Source organism: Callorhinus ursinus, unplaced genomic scaffold (assembly GCF_003265705.2).
Source record: "Callorhinus ursinus isolate GAN/ISIS: 27379988/994484 unplaced genomic scaffold, GSC_fseal_2.0 scaffold8, whole genome shotgun sequence".
In the NCBI taxonomy this organism is placed as follows: Eukaryota; Metazoa; Chordata; class Mammalia; order Carnivora; family Otariidae; genus Callorhinus; species Callorhinus ursinus.
In genome coordinates, this window is record NW_027397070.1 from 70,240,573 (window position 1) to 70,260,311 (window position 19,739).

The following is a 19,739-nucleotide window of genomic DNA, read 5'->3' on the forward strand; positions in this document are numbered from 1 at the left end:
TCAGACTTGCTGCCGTTCCTCCGGCCCCCTCCCTCAGACTTGCTGCCATTCCTCCGGCCCCCTCCCTCAGACTTGCTGCCATTCCCAGTCTTTCCTTTCCTTACCTTCAGCCTGCTCAGGACTAAGTTGAGCTGTCACCCTGGCCTCCCACTGTCTCTGTCTTCAGAATTAACCTTGATCTTTTTTGCCCACATCCATTGATACCACAGGTCCAAGGTACCATCCCTCACTGGATTCTTAAGTTCCTCCTGACAGGTCTTTGTGTCTGCTTTTGCCCCCTTAAAATCTTTTTTTTTTTTTTAAGATTTCATTTATTCACTTGAGGGAGAAAGAGCACAAACGGGGAGAGGCAGAGGGAGAGGGAGAAGCAGGCTCCCCACTGAGCCAGCCAGGAGCCTGATGCAGGGCTTGATCCCAGGGCCTGGAGATCATGACCCAAGCCAAAGGCACATACCCAACCATCTGAGCCACCCAGGCGCCCCTTAAAATCTGTTTTCAACATAGCAGCAGAGTAAGATTTAAATTTCTTGTCGGTCCTGACACTGCTCTTCCCAGAGCTCACTGATGGCTTCCCATGCCACTCCCCATGAAAGCCCACGTCCCAAGGCAGAGTGCTGGGCCCCACATCATACGCTGTTTGTGGCCTGACTTGAGTGCCTGCATCCCACTCACTGACTCTGCTCCGGCCATCCTGGTCTCTCACTCTGCTCAGACATGACAGGCAGGCTCTTGCCCCTGGGCCTTTGCACTTGCTGACTTCTCTGCTTGGAACCTGTGGTGGCGACATACTGACATGGTCCACTCCCTCCCTCTCCTGATCCTGCTCAGTGGGGCCTTCCCTGACCTCCCCCATCCCCTAGCCTTCCTCTTTTCTATTTTGTCTCCATAGTACTTCTCACCCACTGACATTCTGTATAGTTTGCTTTTCCCTGTCTCTCCTCCCACAGGATGTGAGTCCATGTGAGCGGAGATTTTTGTCTGGCTGTTTCTTGTGCCTAGAACAGTGCCTTGCACATAGCCGGCACTCAGATCATTGAAACAATGACCGGTCATCACTTCTGTCTTCCAAGCTTGTGTAATTATGTCATCACGGTAGTCTTAGTCCTTTAGATGCTGCCTTCGGTGTTCTGCTCCCACGGGAGAGGCTCAGGTCTCCAGGGGCTCTGCTCCCAAGGGCCATGCTGTCTGCTCCAAGGGCTTGGGGGCTCTATAACTGTTTTACATAGTGATGCTGCATTTTCTAGCTTGTGGGTTATCTGATGTTCCCTTTATTGTTTGAAGGGTGAAGTATGAGTAGGCCTCTGATTTTTTTGTGGCTGGGGTAAGTGGATGTTATTCCTTCAATGCCATTTTTATGGCAAGTTTTTCCTTAGTGAAAGGTGGCTCTGAGATGAACTTTTTTTTTTTTTTAAGATTTTATTTATTCATTTGAGAGAGAGACAGAGTACAAGCAGGGGGAAAGGCAGAGGGAGAGGGAGAAGCAAACGCCATGCTGAGCTGGGAGCCTGACATGGGGCTTGATCCCAGGACCTGGAGATCATGTCCTGAGCCGAAGGCAGACGCTTAACCACCTGAGCCACCTAGGCACCCCAAGAGGTGAACATTTTTATACACACTATTTGTGTTCCTTTCGGCTCTGCTTCCTTAGGTGGGCGTGCATTACGAACTAACTGAGGAAGAGAAATTCTACCGGAATGCTTTAACTCGGATGCCTGATGGCCCTGTTGCCCTGGAAGAGTCCTACTCTGCGGTCATGGGCATCGTGACTGAGGTCGAGCAGTACGTCAAGGTGAGAAGCTCCGTGTGTCATTCAGATATGCTATAGAGTCTATTTTAGATGTAGTGAGTATGTGGTCTGATGAACATGGGTGCTAAAATCTATGTAATACCTATATAATATGATACGCTAGATAACACTTAATTTTTTTTTTTAAGATTTTATTTATTTATTTGACAAAGAGAGACACAAGCAGGGGGAGTGGGAGAGGGAGAAGCAGGCTTCCCACAGAGCGGGGAGCCCGATGCGAGGCTCGATCCCAGGACCCTGGGATCACAACCTGAGCTGAAGGCAGATGCTTAATGACTGAGCCACCCAGGCACCCAACACTTGTTAGTTTTAAAACGAATGGTGAACAGTAGAAAAAATCTTATGGGATATTAACTCATTTCAGAGAGCAGTAAATTTTATTCTTTTTTAATATGAAAATTCTGAGGATTTGAAGTGAATTTTTCTAACAACGTTGAAAGAAAGTGAGTCTTTTTAATGAAATATGAACCTAATATGTATGAATGTTCTACAGAGTGAAAGGTCCAGCTGTGCTACTTGACTGCGCTCTTCATTTGCAGGTCTGGCTTCAGTATCAGTGCCTGTGGGACATGCAAGCTGAAAACATCTACAACAGACTGGGGGAAGATCTCAACAAATGGCAGGCTCTCCTGGTTCAAATAAGGAAGGCCAGAGGCACTTTTGATAACGCAGAAACCAAGAAAGAGTTTGGGCCAGTGGTTATAGATTACGGCAAGGTGAGCTCTCCTGTGTTGTCGAAGCGGTGGAGGTGGCTGGCTCTCCAGGCGGCATCTGTGTGGGATGAGGGTGCAGCCGAAGCGCGAAGGAACTGATGGCCTGTTGTCATGGGCTCCTTCATCTGCAGGTTCAGTCTAAGGTGAACTTGAAGTACGACTCTTGGCATAAGGAGGTTCTCAGCAAGTTTGGGCAGATGCTCGGCTCAAACATGACAGAATTCCATTCCCAGATCTCCAAGGTGAGGAGGCAGGATCCTGGCGGCCTAACGAGTCTGGTAGGTAACGAGGTAAACCTTGGCTCCGTGTTAACATTCTGTGCTCTCTGAACAGTCCCGCCAGGAGTTGGAGCAGCACTCGGTGGACACGGCCAGCACCTCCGATGCAGTGACCTTTATCACCTACGTGCAGTCTTTGAAACGAAAGATAAAACAGTTTGAAAAACAAGTTGAGGTGAGCTCCGTGAATCGTTGAGATTCTCATCGTCAGCTCTCTGGGCACTTCGAGTTAGGTCCGTACAGTCTGCACGCTGTCTCACTCGTACCCACCTGCTGAGCTGGTTCCAGTGCAGACCCGGCGTCCTGGGGGTCTGTCCTTTAAACAGCTCTGCAGGTGATTCCTAAGTGCATCGAAGTTTGAGAACAACTGTGTCTTGCCTTCTGAATCTTGTACGTTAGCTGTTGATTGGTGAGTCACACGTGCACTTGTTTTTGTGACTTGGAAGAGGGGTGAAGCGCAGCAGCAGCACGCTCTCCATTCTCCCCAGGCCGCTCGGGCGCAGTCGGGTTTGGGGACGCGCCAGCCGCCGCCGGCTCAGGGCCTGCTGCCTCCCAGGCACTGCGCTCTCCGGGTGGAAGGCTTCTGGAGAAGAGCAAACATACCGATGTTGTGTGTTCTAGAGCCGCGGAGGGTCTTCCTTTTATGTGGGAATCTGACGATAGTTTCTATTGTGAAAGAAAACAAACCTGTGTTTTTTACTCTCAAAGCTCTACCGCAATGGTCAGCGCTTGCTGGAAAAGCAGAGGTTCCAGTTCCCGCCCTCCTGGCTCTACATCGACAACATAGAGGGCGAGTGGGGGGCCTTCAATGACATCATGCGGCGGAAGGACTCTGCCATCCAGCAGCAGGTGGCAAACCTGCAGATGAAGATCGTGCAGGAGGACCGGGCGGTGGAGAGCCGCACCACAGACCTGCTGGCAGACTGGGAGAAAACCAAGCCCGTCACGGTGAGCCGCGCCCACAGCCTCTCCGGAACCCACAGTGCCGTTTGGTGTCCTTTCTCCCACACTGAAGGCTTTGCTCTGGCTTAGCGCTCCAATAATGAGGACTTGCCTTTTTGTAATTAAGACAACACTTGCATGTCGTATATTTGAAAAGTAAAAACCAACTTAGAGCTCGTCTTACCCAGAACCCCTCATGACGATCATTTAAGTCAGGTGGTTTTAAAAATTAAAGCTTTTCTGTTCTTAAGTTATCCTCTTACTTAGGCATACTCAAAAGTTAGAATTTAATTTCTCACAGACACAGACCGAGCCTCACATTGCCACTGCCTTGCTCTGGGCTGTGGGAGGCAGGCCCTGCCATCCCTGTCGTTGTAGATAGTGGTAGTTACTTCTGTACCCAGCACCTGCCACCCTCAGTCCTTTTGGTTCATTCAGGTACTTATTGAGCACCGACTGTGTTCTGGGCCATGGGGATAGGGCAGTGAACAGGAGGGACACTCCAGTGGGAGAAACCAGTGAAAAACAAGCAAGGAAAACCTGTGTTTGAGTCGGATGGGGATCGGTGCCGTGGGGTTGGGTGAGGGCCAGGTGGACAAGGGGTGTCGGTGGGTGCTGCCTTGCAGGGAGGGTGGCATCTGAGTGGCAAGTCACGCAGATGGCGGGGAAGGGGGGTGCGTTCAGGCAGAGGCGACAGTGCATGCAGGGCTCAAGCACGTACGGAACTGCGTCCCTGGTTTCCTGGGGCAGAATTCAGTCTGATTTGTTTAGACATATAAACCAAGTATAGACAGGAAAGAAGGGGGGCAGATGGTTAGGGTGCTCCGACTGTTGACCTGGTTTTCTGGTTTGGGGTGTCAGTGTTCCATAGCAGGCCTGGCGGCAGATCTGTCTTCCCACCTGCTCTGTAGAGCTGGGTCCTGCCTCAGCCCTGTCTGTGCCGTTGGTCCTAAAGTTCCTACTTCATGTTTAATTCTGGTTCGAGGGCCCCTATTTTAAGAAGATCTTTGCTTTCACAAATGCCAGTACTGTAGCTTTTGCAGAATGCTAGCTGTAGCAGGGGAGTGTGTATTCCTCAGTAGGCAAGATTCTGTTCACCAAAATTTGAATATTTTTTATTGCCATTTTTTGCTAGTAACGTGTTAAATTCTCAATGATATTTTATGTAGTTATTCTCAGGTTATTAAAGAGTCAGCAAATCATAGTTTAATGCTCAACTAGAGGCCAGTTCACCGAGGACTACTTGATTTCTCACCCTTCTCTCGGTCACTGATGTAATAGCTGTGTACCTCAGGAAGGGCATGGCTGGCAGCCCCCGAGAGCCATGTGCCCTCGGATCAGGAGGGGCCTGCTCCAGGCCCCCGTCTGTCCTGACTCTTCTCTTCCAGCCTCCCAGGGCACTTAGTGAGACAGTGGCTACATGGAAAGATGCTCTACCTTTCTTTGTTTCTTTTTTTCTTTCTTTTTTAAAATACTTATTTAAGTAATCTCTACACTCATTTTAGGGCCCGAATTCACAACCCTGAGATCAAGAGTTGCACGTTCTTCTGACTGAGCCAGCCGGGCACCCCGGTGCTCCACTTTTCTTATTCGTGTTTTGTTTATGTCAAATACAGAAGTAAAAGTTACATTCAGTAATGTACATGAATCATAAGTGTACATCTTGCTGAAGATGTACGTATTTGGAGACATGTTTAAGGAATCACAAATTTCCAGACTTCCCGCAGGCTCTCCCCACCATGTCAGGGCCCAAGCGTTCATCTGTCCTGAGACCTAGCTCTGCAATTCTGCACTTTGACTGCTTGCAGGGCAATCTTCGCCCAGAGGAGGCGCTTCAGGCTCTCACCATATATGAAGGAAAGTTTGGCAGGCTGAAGGATGACCGAGAGAAGTGTGCGAAGGCCAAGGAGGCACTGGAATTGACAGACACAGGACTTCTCAGCGGCAGCGAAGAGCGCGTCCAGGTACGGACTGCAGGAGGCATGGGTGTGGCTTCTCGTCCTGGTTCTGCCCTTGACCAGGGCCATCTCAAGGGCCCTGCTAGACCTGCAGTGGTTTCTGCATCCAGAGGCTCACGGCTCCACTGTCGTAATCACAGGTGGCCTTAGAAGAACTACAGGATCTTAAAGGCGTTTGGTCAGAACTTTCCAAGGTCTGGGAGCAGATTGATCAGATGAAGGAGCAGCCGTGGGTTTCCGTCCAGCCTCGAAAGGTATACCTAGTTAAAGCAGATGTTGTGTATACCATCATGTGTTGAGAGTTGTAGACTTCACTTAGAAGCTTTGCAATCTGCTGTGAGTTCACAGAATGTCACAGGATGGTCATTTACAGTATTTATTTGGACTGATGTAAAACGTGCTTTAGAACCATTTTTTAAAAAAGATTTACTTATTTGAGAGAGAAAGATGGAGCAGGGGGAGGGGCAGAGGGAAAGGGAGAAGGAGAGAAGGAGAGAAGCAGACTCGCAGGTCAGCACGGAGCCTGACTTGGGGCTCAATCTGACGACCCTGAGACACTGACCTGAGCCGAAATCAAGAGTTGGACGCTTAACTGACTACTTCACCCCTTAAAAGCATTTTTAAAGATATTTTGCCATTTAAAGGAAGTACTGGCAAACTAAATATCACCTTGTGTTTCTCTCAACAGCTTCGACAAAATTTAGACGGCCTCCTAAACCAGCTGAAAAACTTCCCTGCCCGATTGCGGCAGTATGCGTCCTATGAGTTTGTCCAGAGGCTTCTGAAAGGTTACCTGAAGGTAGTGAGCCAGTGCTGGGGTCCTGGGTGTCTGTTAGTGACACAGCTGCACAGGTAATATTGCTTACTCTCTCCACAGATAAACATGCTGGTGATTGAACTGAAATCCGAGGCACTGAAAGATCGCCACTGGAAGCAGTTGATGAAAAGGCTTCATGTTAATTGGGTTGTTTCTGAGCTAACCCTTGGTCAGATCTGGGATGTTGACTTGCAGAAAAATGAAGCTATTGTCAAGGATGTGCTACTTGTAGCACAAGGGGAGATGGCTTTGGAAGAATTTTTGAAGCAAGTGAGTAATAGACCAATAGCCCTTTTTATGTCACATTTCCAGCTGTGATGTAGGTTTGCGCTGTGTGAAAAGCAGCTGCATCTGTGGTCCATTTGTCCCCATAACACTTGCTCGCTTGTACAGCTGGTGAAGGCCCACATATTGATAACATCCCTCCTTTTGGTTTTATTTCAGATAAGAGAGGTATGGAATACTTACGAGTTAGACTTGGTTAACTATCAGAACAAGTGTCGCTTGATCCGAGGCTGGGATGACCTCTTCAACAAGGTCAAAGAGCACATCAACAGCGTCTCGGCCATGAAGCTGTCTCCGTATTACAAGGTACCATTGTTGGGGAAGCCTTCCCTCTCTTATCGAGCGTTCTTCTGTACTTTCTCTGTAATATCTTTTGACTGGCAGTTACCAAAAGCCTGTTTTTTAAAGTGTGAGTCAAATAAGTTGACATAATCTGTATTTTTTTAGTAAGCTTTGGCATATCTATGAGTGAAAGAAAACTTTAGCAGCTGGGCTCTGCTTTCCATCTATCCACTAGGTTTTCGAAGAAGATGCCCTGAGCTGGGAAGACAAGCTGAATCGGATCATGGCTCTCTTTGACGTGTGGATCGATGTGCAGAGGCGGTGGGTCTACCTGGAAGGCATCTTCACGGGCAGTGCAGATATCAAGCACCTGCTGCCAGTGGAAACCCAGCGGTTCCAGAGGTACGACCTCTAGCCAGGGGACAGGAGAGCCGAGTCGTAGATGTGCTGGTAACCACTCTCCACATAAAAGCTAACAATGGTTTCGATTTGATTCGTAGTATCAGCACGGAGTTTTTGGCTCTGATGAAGAAAGTATCCAAGTCTCCCCTTGTTATGGATGTTCTGAACATCCAGGGGGTACAGAGGTCTCTGGAGAGGTTGGCAGACCTGCTGGGAAAGATCCAGAAAGCATTGGGAGAATACCTGGAAAGAGAGCGGTCATCTTTCCCCAGGTAATATGCTTGCTTTGATTTGCACAGAAGTGAAGTTCAATTTCAAGAGCCCTCTGCTCTCCCTTCTGGGTCTGCATGTTGGTCACTTTGACATCAAGAGTTTTGTTACCAAGAATCCATTTAATGAGTGTTATTCCCTTTTCGTGCGTTTATTCCTAATTATAATGAATAAGCTTCATTTTCTTCCTTGCATTTGTTTATGAAGCTTCACTGAAACTAATATCCACCCTTCCAGGCAGCTCACACCTCTTAAAAATTTAGCTCTGATTATTTTCCAAGTGGCATTTCTTCCTTTCTGAATAGTTAGCTTACTGTAGATCGAACAGGCTTTTAAAAAATAAGTCCATGAAAAAAATAAAATAAAATAAATAATAAGTCCATGAAGTAAGGTGAATGACATGAAACCCATGGAATTCCTTTTCAGTAGCTTGTTAGATAAATAGTGTATCTTCTGCTGAGGGCTGGAAGAAATTTGGATGTGATCTCTGTTCAGACTGGAGATTGTCCACCACCATCCAAATCCAGCTTCCCTTCCCACAATTTGAAGTTATGTGTTAATTGACTACTTACATATGTATAACATTTTAGCAACTTGGATGCTCTTTTAATTTTAGGTTCTATTTTGTGGGTGATGAAGATTTGCTTGAAATTATTGGAAACAGTAAGAATGTAGCTAAGTTACAGAAGCATTTCAAGAAAATGTTTGCTGGAGTTTCGAGCATCATCCTGAACGAGGATAACTCTGTTGTCTTGGGCATTTCATCCCGTGAAGGAGAGGAGGTAGTTGAATGTGCATGATTGTAACTAAGAATGCTTCTCTCCTATCTTAGCACATCTTCATTCTTAAATTGTATTTATTTCAGGTTATGTTTAAAACTCCCGTGTCAATTACCGAACATCCCAAAATCAACGAGTGGCTCACGCTGGTAGAAAAGGAGATGAGAGTCACACTGGCTAAACTTCTTGCTGAGTCTGTTACAGAAGTTGAGATTTTTGGTAAAGCAACTTCAATTGACCCAAATACGTACATCACTTGGATTGATAAGTACCAGGTAATGTGTAGCAGAAGTGGGCCAGCATGAAGGTGGATGCACCAGCTGGTGTCCGAAACAATCCTTTGGCTCTTGTGTCTTGTGTCGTTCAGGCCCAGCTTGTGGTTCTCTCAGCCCAGATCGCCTGGTCTGAAAATGTGGAGACCGCTCTGAGCAGCATCGGGGGAAGCGGTGATGCGGCGCCCCTGCACTCTGTGCTGAGCAACGTGGAGGTCACCCTCAACGTGTTGGCCGACTCCGTCCTCATGGAGCAGCCGCCGCTGCGGAGACGGAAGCTGGAGCACTTGGTTAGTGCCATGCCTGACTCATTCCTCAACGGTCAGGCTCTTGTGCCTTCAGGTCAAGCAGTTAAAGGAAATCGTGCTCGGAATATACTCTGGTGTTAGGGAGAAAAGGAGGTGGCGAATTGATGTAGTCTGGTGGGGGTGGGGGGGGGTGGAGGGTATTTGCTCTCTGTTCCTGTTGACAGGGGACCGTGCCAGAGCAGGGAGCTTCATGTACACATCCTAGTAAATAAAGTGTTAAACTTAGATCAGGGTTTTCCGCTCTTGCTCCTCATCCCTTCCCAAAGCAGCGCCCAGGGGTTGGCGCTGGGAGGCCTGGGTGAGCCAGTGCCTGTGCTGCGCCCAGCCTGCAGGGCCCAGGCTGTGAGGACGGAGACGCGTGTCCTGCTAGTTGCAGAGTTTTCACTTAAAGTTAGTTTTGTTTGTCGGTTGTTTGGTTTTGCTGCAGCTCTTGATTCTGTGTAATTTCATTATGTGAATAAGAGTTCTGTTGTTTTAAAAATGAATTGGCATTTTGAATGTCACTGTAACTGGATCTTGCATCTCAAAAGTCTACTAAATGATCCCATCCCCAGGAAAGGCACTGTACTTCTCCAGTTTATGATAAACTCTTAAACTAACTCTTTGTTCAGATTACAGAGCTGGTTCACCAGAGGGATGTGACACGGTCCTTGATCAAAAGCAAGATTGACAACGCCAAATCTTTCGAATGGCTCAGCCAGATGCGCTTTTACTTTGATCCTAAGCAAACTGATGTGCTACAGCAGCTGTCAATCCAAATGGCAAATGCCAAATTTAACTATGGCTTTGAGTACCTGGGCGTCCAGGACAAGCTGGTGCAGACCCCCCTCACCGACCGCTGCTATCTGACCATGACTCAAGCCTTAGAGGCCAGGCTGGGGGGGTCCCCATTTGGTAAGTTACTCCACAGACCTGGACAGATGGAGTCCAAGAGTAAGCATAATTTGTAAGGATTAGACTAGTGATTTTAAACATGTTTTTTAATTACATAGCCGGTACATTTTAGAATCTTAGATATGTTTGCAGTTATTACATCTCCTTTGAATTTGTAAATGAATTGTATAAAGCTAAAGATCCTTCCCATGGACTCAAGTACTCAGTCATGTTTCTTCAAATGACAGGGCCGGCCGGGACTGGGAAGACAGAGTCGGTCAAAGCTCTTGGCCATCAACTTGGACGCTTTGTTTTAGTTTTCAACTGCGACGAAACCTTTGATTTCCAGGTGAGAAGCTTTCTGAATCCACCTAAAACCTAATGGCCTGAGAGGCCAGCTGGGGAGGGCCACGCCCAGGCCACTCTCTAGGCTGCTGGCCTCCCAGCTCAGCGTGACCCATCCACCCTGCTGAGGACTGGGGGCGGTGTGACTCTGAGTGAGGGATCCAGTGTATGTGCTCTGGCATTGACTTGAGCTGCATGTTCCTGGAAGAAATGGTTACTGCCTGTGTCTGGGAATAAACAACCGTAACAAACAACATTCTCTTAGTCAACAAAAGGTGATAGAGTAAAAAGAACAGCTTTCTCATTAGGATTTTTTTGGCATAGGAAGGGGAGAGGTGCAAGCGTACGCTGACAGTCACTGTCGTCCGGGATGGACCTGCCCTGTGCGGGCTCTGGGCCCCGTGCCTCCCGTGTCAGCCTCGTGTCCCCTCCATAGCCAGCTGACGGGGGCAGCAGATGGAGGGCCCGGGCCAGCATCAAGGCCACAGAGGCAGCCCTGAGACACTTTCTTTGCTCTGGTTTCAGGCGATGGGACGGATCTTTGTGGGGCTCTGCCAGGTGGGTGCGTGGGGCTGCTTTGACGAGTTCAACCGCCTGGAGGAGCGGATGCTATCGGCCGTGTCGCAGCAGGTGCAGTGCATTCAGGAAGCCCTGCGCGAGCACTCCAACCCCAACTGTGACAAGAGTGAGACTTCCCTTTTTCTTTGCGAGTTACTTAGCAACTATGGAGGGAAAGCCCATGTGGGCTGGGTTCCGTTTTGCCACCTTAAATTAGAACTGAATATCGATCCCAGGACTGACTTGCTACAGACAGGGTGGTGAGACCTGGGATGTTACAGTGTGGGCAGTCAGTGCTGCTCAGGCCAGAGCAGTCCACACCCTGGCTGTCCTTCCCCGGGTGGACAAGAGTCCCTCTGCTCCCTCCCACAGCATCTGCCTGCAGCAAGTGTCGGGCCATTGTGGGCCCCCCTGCTCCCATCCTCCTCCCTGCATGCCCACAGAGCCAGCCTTCTTCCAGGGGGCGTTGGGGATGCACCCTCTGTCACTATAGGAGGACCTGTTCTGAGAGCCTCCAAGGGCGCCTTCCCCTGCTTTGTTCCGTACAAGGCCAGGTGCACCCAGTGGGGGCAGGGCAGGTGCTGGAGGAAGTAAGGCACTGGTGGCTGACCGTTCACACGCACAGTTAACTTTTGGTGTTGCTTTCATTCTGCAATAATAGGAACTTGTCTTACCGAAGGACTGGCAGAGCTCTCGGTGAAACAAAAGGGGTGTCAGAGAAAGCACTGTGTGCTCGGGGTTCTGTACTGAGTAAAGGGGTCAAGTGTGGGTGGTGGTGGTTGATCCCAGGAAAAGGCAGTCCTCAGGGTCTGAGCCACTCAATTGTGTCACGTGGATTGATTTTTTATCTCTGCAACTACTGTTGGCCTGCATTTCTATCCTTACATTGACCTTGTGACACACAATAATGCGCAAGCAGAGTATGCACTTCCTGCCTCTCGTGACTTTGTTCCATGTTCAGGTGGCTTTCATGTAGGTGAGGTGTGCACAGCTAGGTCTGCCCAGGCAGGGTGACATGCCAGTAGGAGGGCCAGAGAGTGGCTCCCTGCAGCCCTGGGCTTTGGGCTTTAGAGGCTAGTGGGAAAACGGGTGCTTTGTGATTTTAGGGAGATTTTACCCTGGTTTTGAACATTTCGAATCTTAACACCAGTCTCTGATTTCCAGCCTCCGCCCCTATTACTTGTGAGCTGCTCAACAAGCAAGTGAAGGTGAGCCCAGACATGGCCATCTTTATCACCATGAACCCTGGCTATGCAGGCAGGTCCAACCTTCCCGACAACCTCAAGAAGCTATTCCGGAGCTTGGCCATGACCAAGCCTGACCGGCAGCTCATCGCCCAGGTCATGCTATACTCGCAGGGCTTCCGCACTGCTGAGGTCCTCGCCAACAAAATCGTCCCATTCTTCAAGTGAGTGCCCCAGAGTTATCCCTGACCGTGTGCCTAGCGTGTGTGAGATGTGCCACCTAAGGTTCATCTCTAATCATGGCACAGCTTGCCAAGTGTCTGTGTCTGATTTCTTGACTCTCTGGCTGCTTGGAGTGTACTGTTGTAAGGCAAACCCTTTCTCTTTCAGACTATGTGATGAGCAGCTCTCTTCTCAAAGCCATTATGACTTTGGTCTCCGAGCTTTGAAGAGTGTGCTGGTAAGTGCAGGAAATGTGAAGAGAGAGAGAATTCAGAAGATAAAGAGGGAGAAAGAAGAACGAGGGGAAGCAGTTGATGAAGGAGAAATTGCAGAAAATTTACCTGAACAAGAGGTTTGTACACATGTTCTTTTAATCACTCACACCTTAAACACTAATTTTTTTTAAAGATTTATTTATTTGAGAAAGAGTGCACGTGAGCAGGGGGAGGGGCAGAGGAGAGAGGGGGGGCAGAGAAGCAGACTCCCCACTGAGCGTGGAGCCTGACGTGGGGCTTGGTCCCAGGGTCCAGATCATGATCTGAGCCAAAACCAAGAGTCAGAGGCTTAACTGACTGATCCAGAGACCCCTAAACACTAATATTTAAATTGGCGTTTTTAACATCTAAACCATGGCTTGAAAGTCCCCGTTGCGATTCACACGTCCTGGGATGGGTGGGTAGAAGACGCTATATTTGCACAGTGAACTGAGTCACTAACAGCCGCGTCTTTCTTACGTACCTTCTGGGGATACGGCAGTAGCCGTGCGAGGCGGGCTCCCTCCACCAACCCCCAACCCCTGCTCAGAGCTAGTCTCTCTTCTCACCTTTAGATTCTGATCCAGAGCGTCTGTGAGACTATGGTGCCCAAGCTGGTGGCAGAAGACATCCCACTGCTCTTCAGCCTCCTGTCAGATGTGTTCCCTGGGGTCCAGTACCACCGGGGCGAAATGACTGCGCTTCGAGAAGAGCTGAAGAAAGTGTGCCAGGAGATGTACCTGACGTACGGAGACGGAGAAGAAGTCGGCGGGATGTGGGTTGAGAAGGTAACCAGGGTTGGCCCTGCTAGCTGCTCTGTGCGGTCACGGCAGCCGTGGGCCCCGGGAAGGAGCCATGTTTGAGAGAACTCGGACCATGAGGGCCAGGGAGGCACGGCATCTGCTGTATGGAAATTTGACCCAAGGCTTTCTTCTTAACTTAAAGACATAACATTTTACCTGAAAATTTCCTCTATCTGGTGTAGTTCATTCTCTGAAAATGCTGACTGACACATGATTGTTATGGAAAGTATTTATGCCAGTACAAGTTCTACTACAAGTCTTTCCAGCATCATAGGTTAACAACATAAACCTGCTAATCAGCGCGTGGTTTATATTCTGTTTTGGCTTCTTTCCTTTCCTTTCTCTGGGAGACTAAGAAGCGTACTGTCACATGGCTGCATGCTGAGCCTGAGCAGTACTGGACCGGGTCGCATAAATGGCTCATCCATGGAGTCTACACCTCTTTAAAGGGGATCTTATGTGCCTCTTTTGAGGCAGCTTGGTAGGCATCCCCTGTTCTGCTGGCTCCCAGCCAAAGAACTCCCCATGGCTTAGTTAAAACTCTTCCTGAAATATTTTTTGTAGATGTGGCGCATGTAACTTTAAAAGTTCTAGGTAGTACTTGCCTTTAGGAATTCAGAGCACCTCTCTCGTGTCTGCTGCCATGAGGAGGGGCTGGAGAACCTTCTTGTTCTTTCTCTGGACTGGTTATGATGTGGTCTCTTTGGCCCGGCAGGTCCTCCAGCTCTATCAGATCACCCAGATCAACCATGGCCTGATGATGGTGGGGCCCTCGGGAAGCGGGAAGAGCATGGCTTGGCGCGTGCTCCTAAAGGCTTTGGAGAGGCTCGAGGGCGTGGAGGGCGTGGCCCACATCATTGACCCCAAGGCCATTAGCAAAGACCACCTTTATGGAACCCTGGACCCCAACACCAGGGAATGGACAGATGGGCTGTTCACACATGTCCTCAGAAAGTGAGTTCACCTTGATTCCAGCAAGTGGGACCTGGGTGCTCTGTCCTTATATTAATGGTGCATGTTACTTTTTTAGCCAAAACTAAATGAGTTAAAATGTCACTGCAGAACTCTGTAGGGTAAGCATTTCTAATGTTAGAATCTCAAGTTGGTCAATAGCTATTTCAAAACCTTTCCAAACCAGGATCATAGACAACGTGAGGGGTGAGCTACAGAAGCGCCAGTGGATTGTGTTTGATGGTGACGTGGACCCCGAGTGGGTGGAGAACTTGAACTCGGTGCTGGACGACAACAAGCTTCTGACTCTGCCAAATGGCGAGCGCCTCAGCCTTCCACCCAATGTAAGTGTCCTTCTTTGGGGTGTCAAACCGGATATCCTGTGTGCTAGCAGAGTGCCGCTCTGGAGATGAGGCTCCAGGTTCTGTAGTAGGAGTCAGCTGTGTAAATAGTTTTCAGAGTTGATGGGGAGTTCCTTGTACTAGATTTTTCTATTGCTGTGGCAAGTGAGAAATATTTCCATAGGACTAATAACTTTCTGCTATTTGCTGAATGTTAAGCATGCTCCAAAATTCCTAATTAAGACTTTTAACTGAACATTATGGGGTTGTTGTTAGGATTTCTGAAGTTATTGAATATCTGGGAAGTGGCAAAATTAGTATTTTTAGATATGGAAGCTTTCAAGGCTATCCCTTAGAAATGAGCTTTTGGTGCAGGTCCTGGACACACCACCAGATAGATAAGGAAACATGGGTGGGCCTGGCAAGGATTTGCAGTCTACTGAAGGTCCAGCGGGAAAAAACCCAGATCAAACCCCTGCTGTCCTGGGGCACACAGTCTGATACGGACAACAGAAAAACAAGGGAAACAGTGTTAAGTGGTAAGGAAAAGATGAGCTGGAAGTGAGTGGTGGGTGTTGGCGAGATCTGGAGGACGCACCGTCAGGAAGGGCAATGTGGAGGCATCACCGAGAAGTGTTTGTAGTGATCGAGGCAGTGAGGGAGCCAGTCTGTGGGCCTCCAGGCGTTCCAGTTCCAGGTGAAGGGGCAGAGAACTGGGGGCTTGGTCAGAGGTGCAAGGAGCAAGGGGAGAAAAGGCAGGTGAGACCAGGGAGGAAGGGGGCCAGTCAGGTTGGGCTGGGGTCACTGTGAGGACTGGCACTCGCCCACTGGGTGAGTCAGGAGCCATGGGAGTGTCTGGATCAGATCCCTCTTGCTGTTGGGTGCAGAGTAATCGCAGAGAGCAGAGTGGGAGCTGAGCGGTAGCCCAGGGTGTGCGCCAGAGCAGTCGGCAGCACGGGCTGCTGAGTTTCGGTGTAATTTAAAGTTCGTGCTGGTGGGAATCGCCGAGGGGCCAGAGGTGGGCGTGAGACAAAGGAGGAATCATTTTGCATGAGCAGCTGGTGAATGTGAACCTTTGGGCCAGCAGTGGTGGTTGTCATCACGTCAGAAACCAAGCCAGGGATGCCTAGTGCCGCTCAGGAAATGTGCACTTGGACTTGTGTCTTGATTGACTTGTCGGGTCTTTCTGTTATGGCTTGTTATCCAGTAGATCCTAACCATTGTTGGAAAGAGATTGCTCTCCTGTGAGGTAGGCTAGCCCTGAGGTTAAGGCTCGGGAATCAGACCATCTGGTTTGAATCTCGGCCCCATTTACCAGCAGTGGGACCCGAGCCAGGTACCCAGCCCTGTTTGTGAAACAAGAGTCACTGACGTGCCTGCCTCAGGGGATCCGTGTGAGGGTTCGTGGGTTCAGGCAGGGGGTATGGCAGCCACACCCGGCCTGGGGTAAGGCTGGTGCACATCTGCTGAGGACGCCCCCTCCGAGGGAGCTGTTTCTTCTCTCCACCGAGAGCTTATCTCGAGGGCTCACCTGCTTTTCTCCCAGCACACACGTTTCCTACCCAGATTCTTTTTTTTTTTTTTTAAAGATTTTATTTATTTAATTGACAGAGAGAGAGAGATAGAGAAAGAGGGAACACAAGCAGGGGGAGTGGGAGAGGGAGAAGCAGGCTTCCCGCTGAGCAGGGAGCCCGATGTGGGACTTGATCCCAGGACCCTGGAATCATGACCTGAGCCGAAGGCAGTTGCTTAACCAACTGAGCCACCCAGGCGCCCCTCTTTTTTTTTTTTTTTTAAGGTTTATTTATTGTAGGGGTGCCTGGGTGGCTCAGGTCATGATCCCAGGGTCCTAGGATCGAGCCCCTCATCGGGCTCCCTGCTCCACAGGGAGTCTGCTTCTCCCTCTCCCACTCCGCGTGCTTTTGAGGGAACTCCACTCCCTCTCCCACTCGCTGTGTCTCTCTCTGTCAAATAAATAAAATCTTAAAAGAAAAAAAAAAGATTTATTTTAGAGAGCGTACATGAACTCATGCGTGCAAGCGGAGGGCAGAGGCAGAGGGAGAGATAATCTGAAGCAGACTCCCGGCTGAGCGTGGAGCCGGATGTGGGGCTTGATCTCACAACCCTGAGCTCATGACCTGAGCCGAGACCAAGGGTCGGACGCTCGACTGACCGAGCCCCCCCCAGGCGCCCCTCCTACCCAGATTCTTGTGGAGAGCAGCTGGTGGATGTTGTAGTGAAGACAGTCATAGATGTTTTCACTTTTAAACTAAGTGCAGAAAATTTTAATTGACCTTTCAACATGTATGTAGGTAAAATTATTTTAACATCTGCGTTTCTGCCAAACCCGCGCCATTAAATATGCTCTGTATTTTCTTTCAAGGTGCGAATAATGTTCGAAGTGCAGGACTTGAAATACGCCACGCTGGCCACGGTGTCGCGCTGCGGCATGGTCTGGTTTAGTGAGGATGTGCTCAGCACAGACATGATCTTCAACAACTTCCTGGCCAGGCTGCGCAGCATCCCCCTGGACGAGGGAGAGGACGAGGCCCAGCGCCGGCGCAAGGGCAAGGAGGACGAGGGGGAGGAGGCCGCGTCCCCGATGCTGCAGGTGCGAGGCCGTCGGCGCCCTGCCCGGTGCGGCCACAGGTCGACCTGCGGGAGGGCCGGGCTTCACGTGCGCTGGCTGCGGGAGGGCCGGGCTTCACGTGCGCTGGCTGCGGGAGGGCCGGGCTCACGTGCGCTGGCTGCGGGAGGGCCGGGCTTCACGTGCGCTGGCGTCGAGCGTGCCGCCCCCGAGGCTCTGGAAGCCAAGGGAGCCGCGGCCCTCCTTCCCGGCTGGTCACTGCGGAAGCAGGGCACTCGAGGGAGCTGTGCGTCATCAGTGCTGTCTCAGACCGCTCCTCGGGAAGCGGTCTCAGCTGCCCAAGTGAAGACATGTTGGGGGAAAATGTAGAGAATTCTTTCAGTTATCTGACTTTTCTCTGTGAATTCATGGAACACTGCCTTTTTCCATTTCAACAGTGAAAGCCAGTGTTCCCAGGAAGTGTGATTTTTGGGAACTACCAAGATAAAGGAATAACGATTGGTCACTGAAGCTTATCCAAAAAACATTTTTTTTGCAGGTCACATGAACCTCTGCTGGGCTTAAGTGAGAATACATGAAAGTCTCTGGGCTTTCTGAAATGATAGTTAAGTATCATTTACTGCCTCTTGCAGATCCAGAGGGATGCAGCCACAATCATGCAGCCGTATTTCACCTCCAACGGCCTGGTCACCAAGGCCCTGGAGCATGCCTTCAAGCTGGAGCACATCATGGACCTGACCCGCCTCCGCTGCCTGGGCTCGCTCTTCTCCATGCTGCACCAGGCCTGCCGGAACGTGGCCCAGTACAACGCCAACCACCCCGACTTCCCCATGCAGATCGAGCAGCTGGAGCGCTACATTCAGGTCAGGGGGTGCATGCGTCACGGGAGAGCAGGGCTCCACCAGGGCCGTGCACGCATGACCTCTGTGAGCCTCCCGAAACCGTATGCCCGCTTGGGTGTGTTCTCTTTCCTGGGCACGGGGTCAGGCTTTCATGGGGGCCAAGAAAGATGCGGGAGTGTCCATGATCCAAGAACGCTGAGAACCACTCTCTTCAAGGTTAACATCGCCATAAATGTCTTTATTGTTGAAATTTTATTTTGTTTCCTCATTCAATAGCGGTATCTGGTTTATGCCATACTCTGGTCCTTGTCTGGAGACAGTCGGCTGAAAATGAGAGCAGAGCTGGGTGAATACATCCGAAGAATCACAACAGTGCCACTGCCCGCTGCACCCAACATACCCATCATCGATTACGAAGTAAGTGCGGGGGGTGGGGGGGGGGCGTGGCATAGCCTTCTTCCCCTTGATCTTGCCATGTTGGTTTAACCCCTCCTGGAGCCACCTCACCATGAGCTTGGCTTACTCCTTCTGTTTCATAAAGGGATTCTGACCTTTGTTTTATGTGGTATAAAAGGAAAGTAGATGTGAAGGTGCTAGTTGTGATTTGTGTGAAAGCAAGCAAGTCTCTAAGTGAGGAGGTGTGGGGGTCCTCAAGTGAGCTGCGCCCCTTCTCTGGGTGTAGGTGTCCATCAGCGGAGAGTGGTCGCCGTGGCAGGCCAAGGTGCCTCAGATTGAAGTGGAGACACACAAGGTGGCGGCCCCCGATGTTGTCGTGCCGACTCTGGACACTGTCCGCCACGAAGCCCTCTTGTACACCTGGCTGGCCGAGCACAAGCCACTGGTCTTGTGCGGCCCCCCGGGGTCTGGCAAGACCATGACACTCTTCAGCGCCCTCCGGGCCTTGCCTGACATGGAGGTAAAGAGGCTGGGATGTGGGCAGCAGGCCTTTCAGTGCTGGAATGCGGGATGGGCCTTACAGTCCTTCGTTTGTTTCTCCCTGTCTGAAGGTTGTGGGTCTTAACTTCTCGAGTGCTACGACCCCAGAGCTCCTGCTGAAGACTTTTGACCACTACTGTGAGTACAGACGCACACCTAATGGGGTCGTTTTGGCTCCTGTTCAACTTGGAAAGTGGCTGGTACTATTCTGTGATGAGATCAACTTGCCGGACATGGATAAATATGGGACACAGAGGGTGATATCCTTCATCAGACAGGTTTGTGTGTATCCGCAAGTCCCCACTGCCCTTGTTCACATTTGCTCCTGATGTGCTAACGCTCCCACTTGCCCTCAGATGGTGGAGCACGGAGGCTTTTACCGAACCTCAGATCAAACATGGGTGAAGCTGGAGAGAATCCAGTTTGTTGGGGCTTGTAATCCACCCACCGATCCTGGAAGAAAGCCCCTCTCTCACAGGTAACACAGCTTTGTAGACTGCGCTGGCCTCACACACACCTGTTCCAGGATTGTTCTAGATGTAGCACAATGAAAATCTGATTGTAATTATAAAAAGGTAACAAAATCCTGCTTATCATAGGGTGGCCCCTGGGCTCCTTTCGCTGTGCTGCAGTCCTAGGAAAACACACTTGAAAATAAAAGCACTGACTCTTGAGTAGTAATGAGCTAACTGCCGCCTAGGGCCAAGATGGGGTAGAATACGCCTGAATC

The 19,739-nt window shown here is 50.0% G+C and overlaps 1 protein-coding gene across 2 annotated transcripts in view; it reads left to right on the forward strand.

Annotated features, from left to right (window-relative positions):
• Window positions 1–19,739, forward strand: part of DYNC1H1 (dynein cytoplasmic 1 heavy chain 1) — a 69,843-nt gene that overhangs the window by 26,374 nt on the left and 23,730 nt on the right. For both annotated transcript variants that reach the window (XM_025869342.2, XM_025869343.2), the window contains exons 12-40: window positions 1,649–1,789; window positions 2,347–2,523; window positions 2,652–2,762; window positions 2,854–2,973; window positions 3,507–3,746; window positions 5,549–5,704; window positions 5,839–5,952; window positions 6,387–6,497; window positions 6,576–6,785; window positions 6,960–7,106; window positions 7,318–7,484; window positions 7,583–7,756; window positions 8,371–8,536; window positions 8,620–8,808; window positions 8,901–9,095; window positions 9,725–10,007; window positions 10,235–10,335; window positions 10,857–11,016; window positions 12,054–12,297; window positions 12,464–12,647; window positions 13,125–13,337; window positions 14,068–14,306; window positions 14,491–14,647; window positions 17,028–17,255; window positions 17,864–18,094; window positions 18,350–18,490; window positions 18,756–18,989; window positions 19,081–19,287; window positions 19,366–19,487. In XM_025869342.2, the coding sequence (XP_025725127.1) occupies window positions 1,649–1,789; window positions 2,347–2,523; window positions 2,652–2,762; window positions 2,854–2,973; window positions 3,507–3,746; window positions 5,549–5,704; window positions 5,839–5,952; window positions 6,387–6,497; window positions 6,576–6,785; window positions 6,960–7,106; window positions 7,318–7,484; window positions 7,583–7,756; window positions 8,371–8,536; window positions 8,620–8,808; window positions 8,901–9,095; window positions 9,725–10,007; window positions 10,235–10,335; window positions 10,857–11,016; window positions 12,054–12,297; window positions 12,464–12,647; window positions 13,125–13,337; window positions 14,068–14,306; window positions 14,491–14,647; window positions 17,028–17,255; window positions 17,864–18,094; window positions 18,350–18,490; window positions 18,756–18,989; window positions 19,081–19,287; window positions 19,366–19,487 (5,162 nt within the window). The remainder of the gene's footprint in view (window positions 1–1,648; window positions 1,790–2,346; window positions 2,524–2,651; window positions 2,763–2,853; window positions 2,974–3,506; window positions 3,747–5,548; window positions 5,705–5,838; window positions 5,953–6,386; window positions 6,498–6,575; window positions 6,786–6,959; window positions 7,107–7,317; window positions 7,485–7,582; window positions 7,757–8,370; window positions 8,537–8,619; window positions 8,809–8,900; window positions 9,096–9,724; window positions 10,008–10,234; window positions 10,336–10,856; window positions 11,017–12,053; window positions 12,298–12,463; window positions 12,648–13,124; window positions 13,338–14,067; window positions 14,307–14,490; window positions 14,648–17,027; window positions 17,256–17,863; window positions 18,095–18,349; window positions 18,491–18,755; window positions 18,990–19,080; window positions 19,288–19,365; window positions 19,488–19,739) is intronic.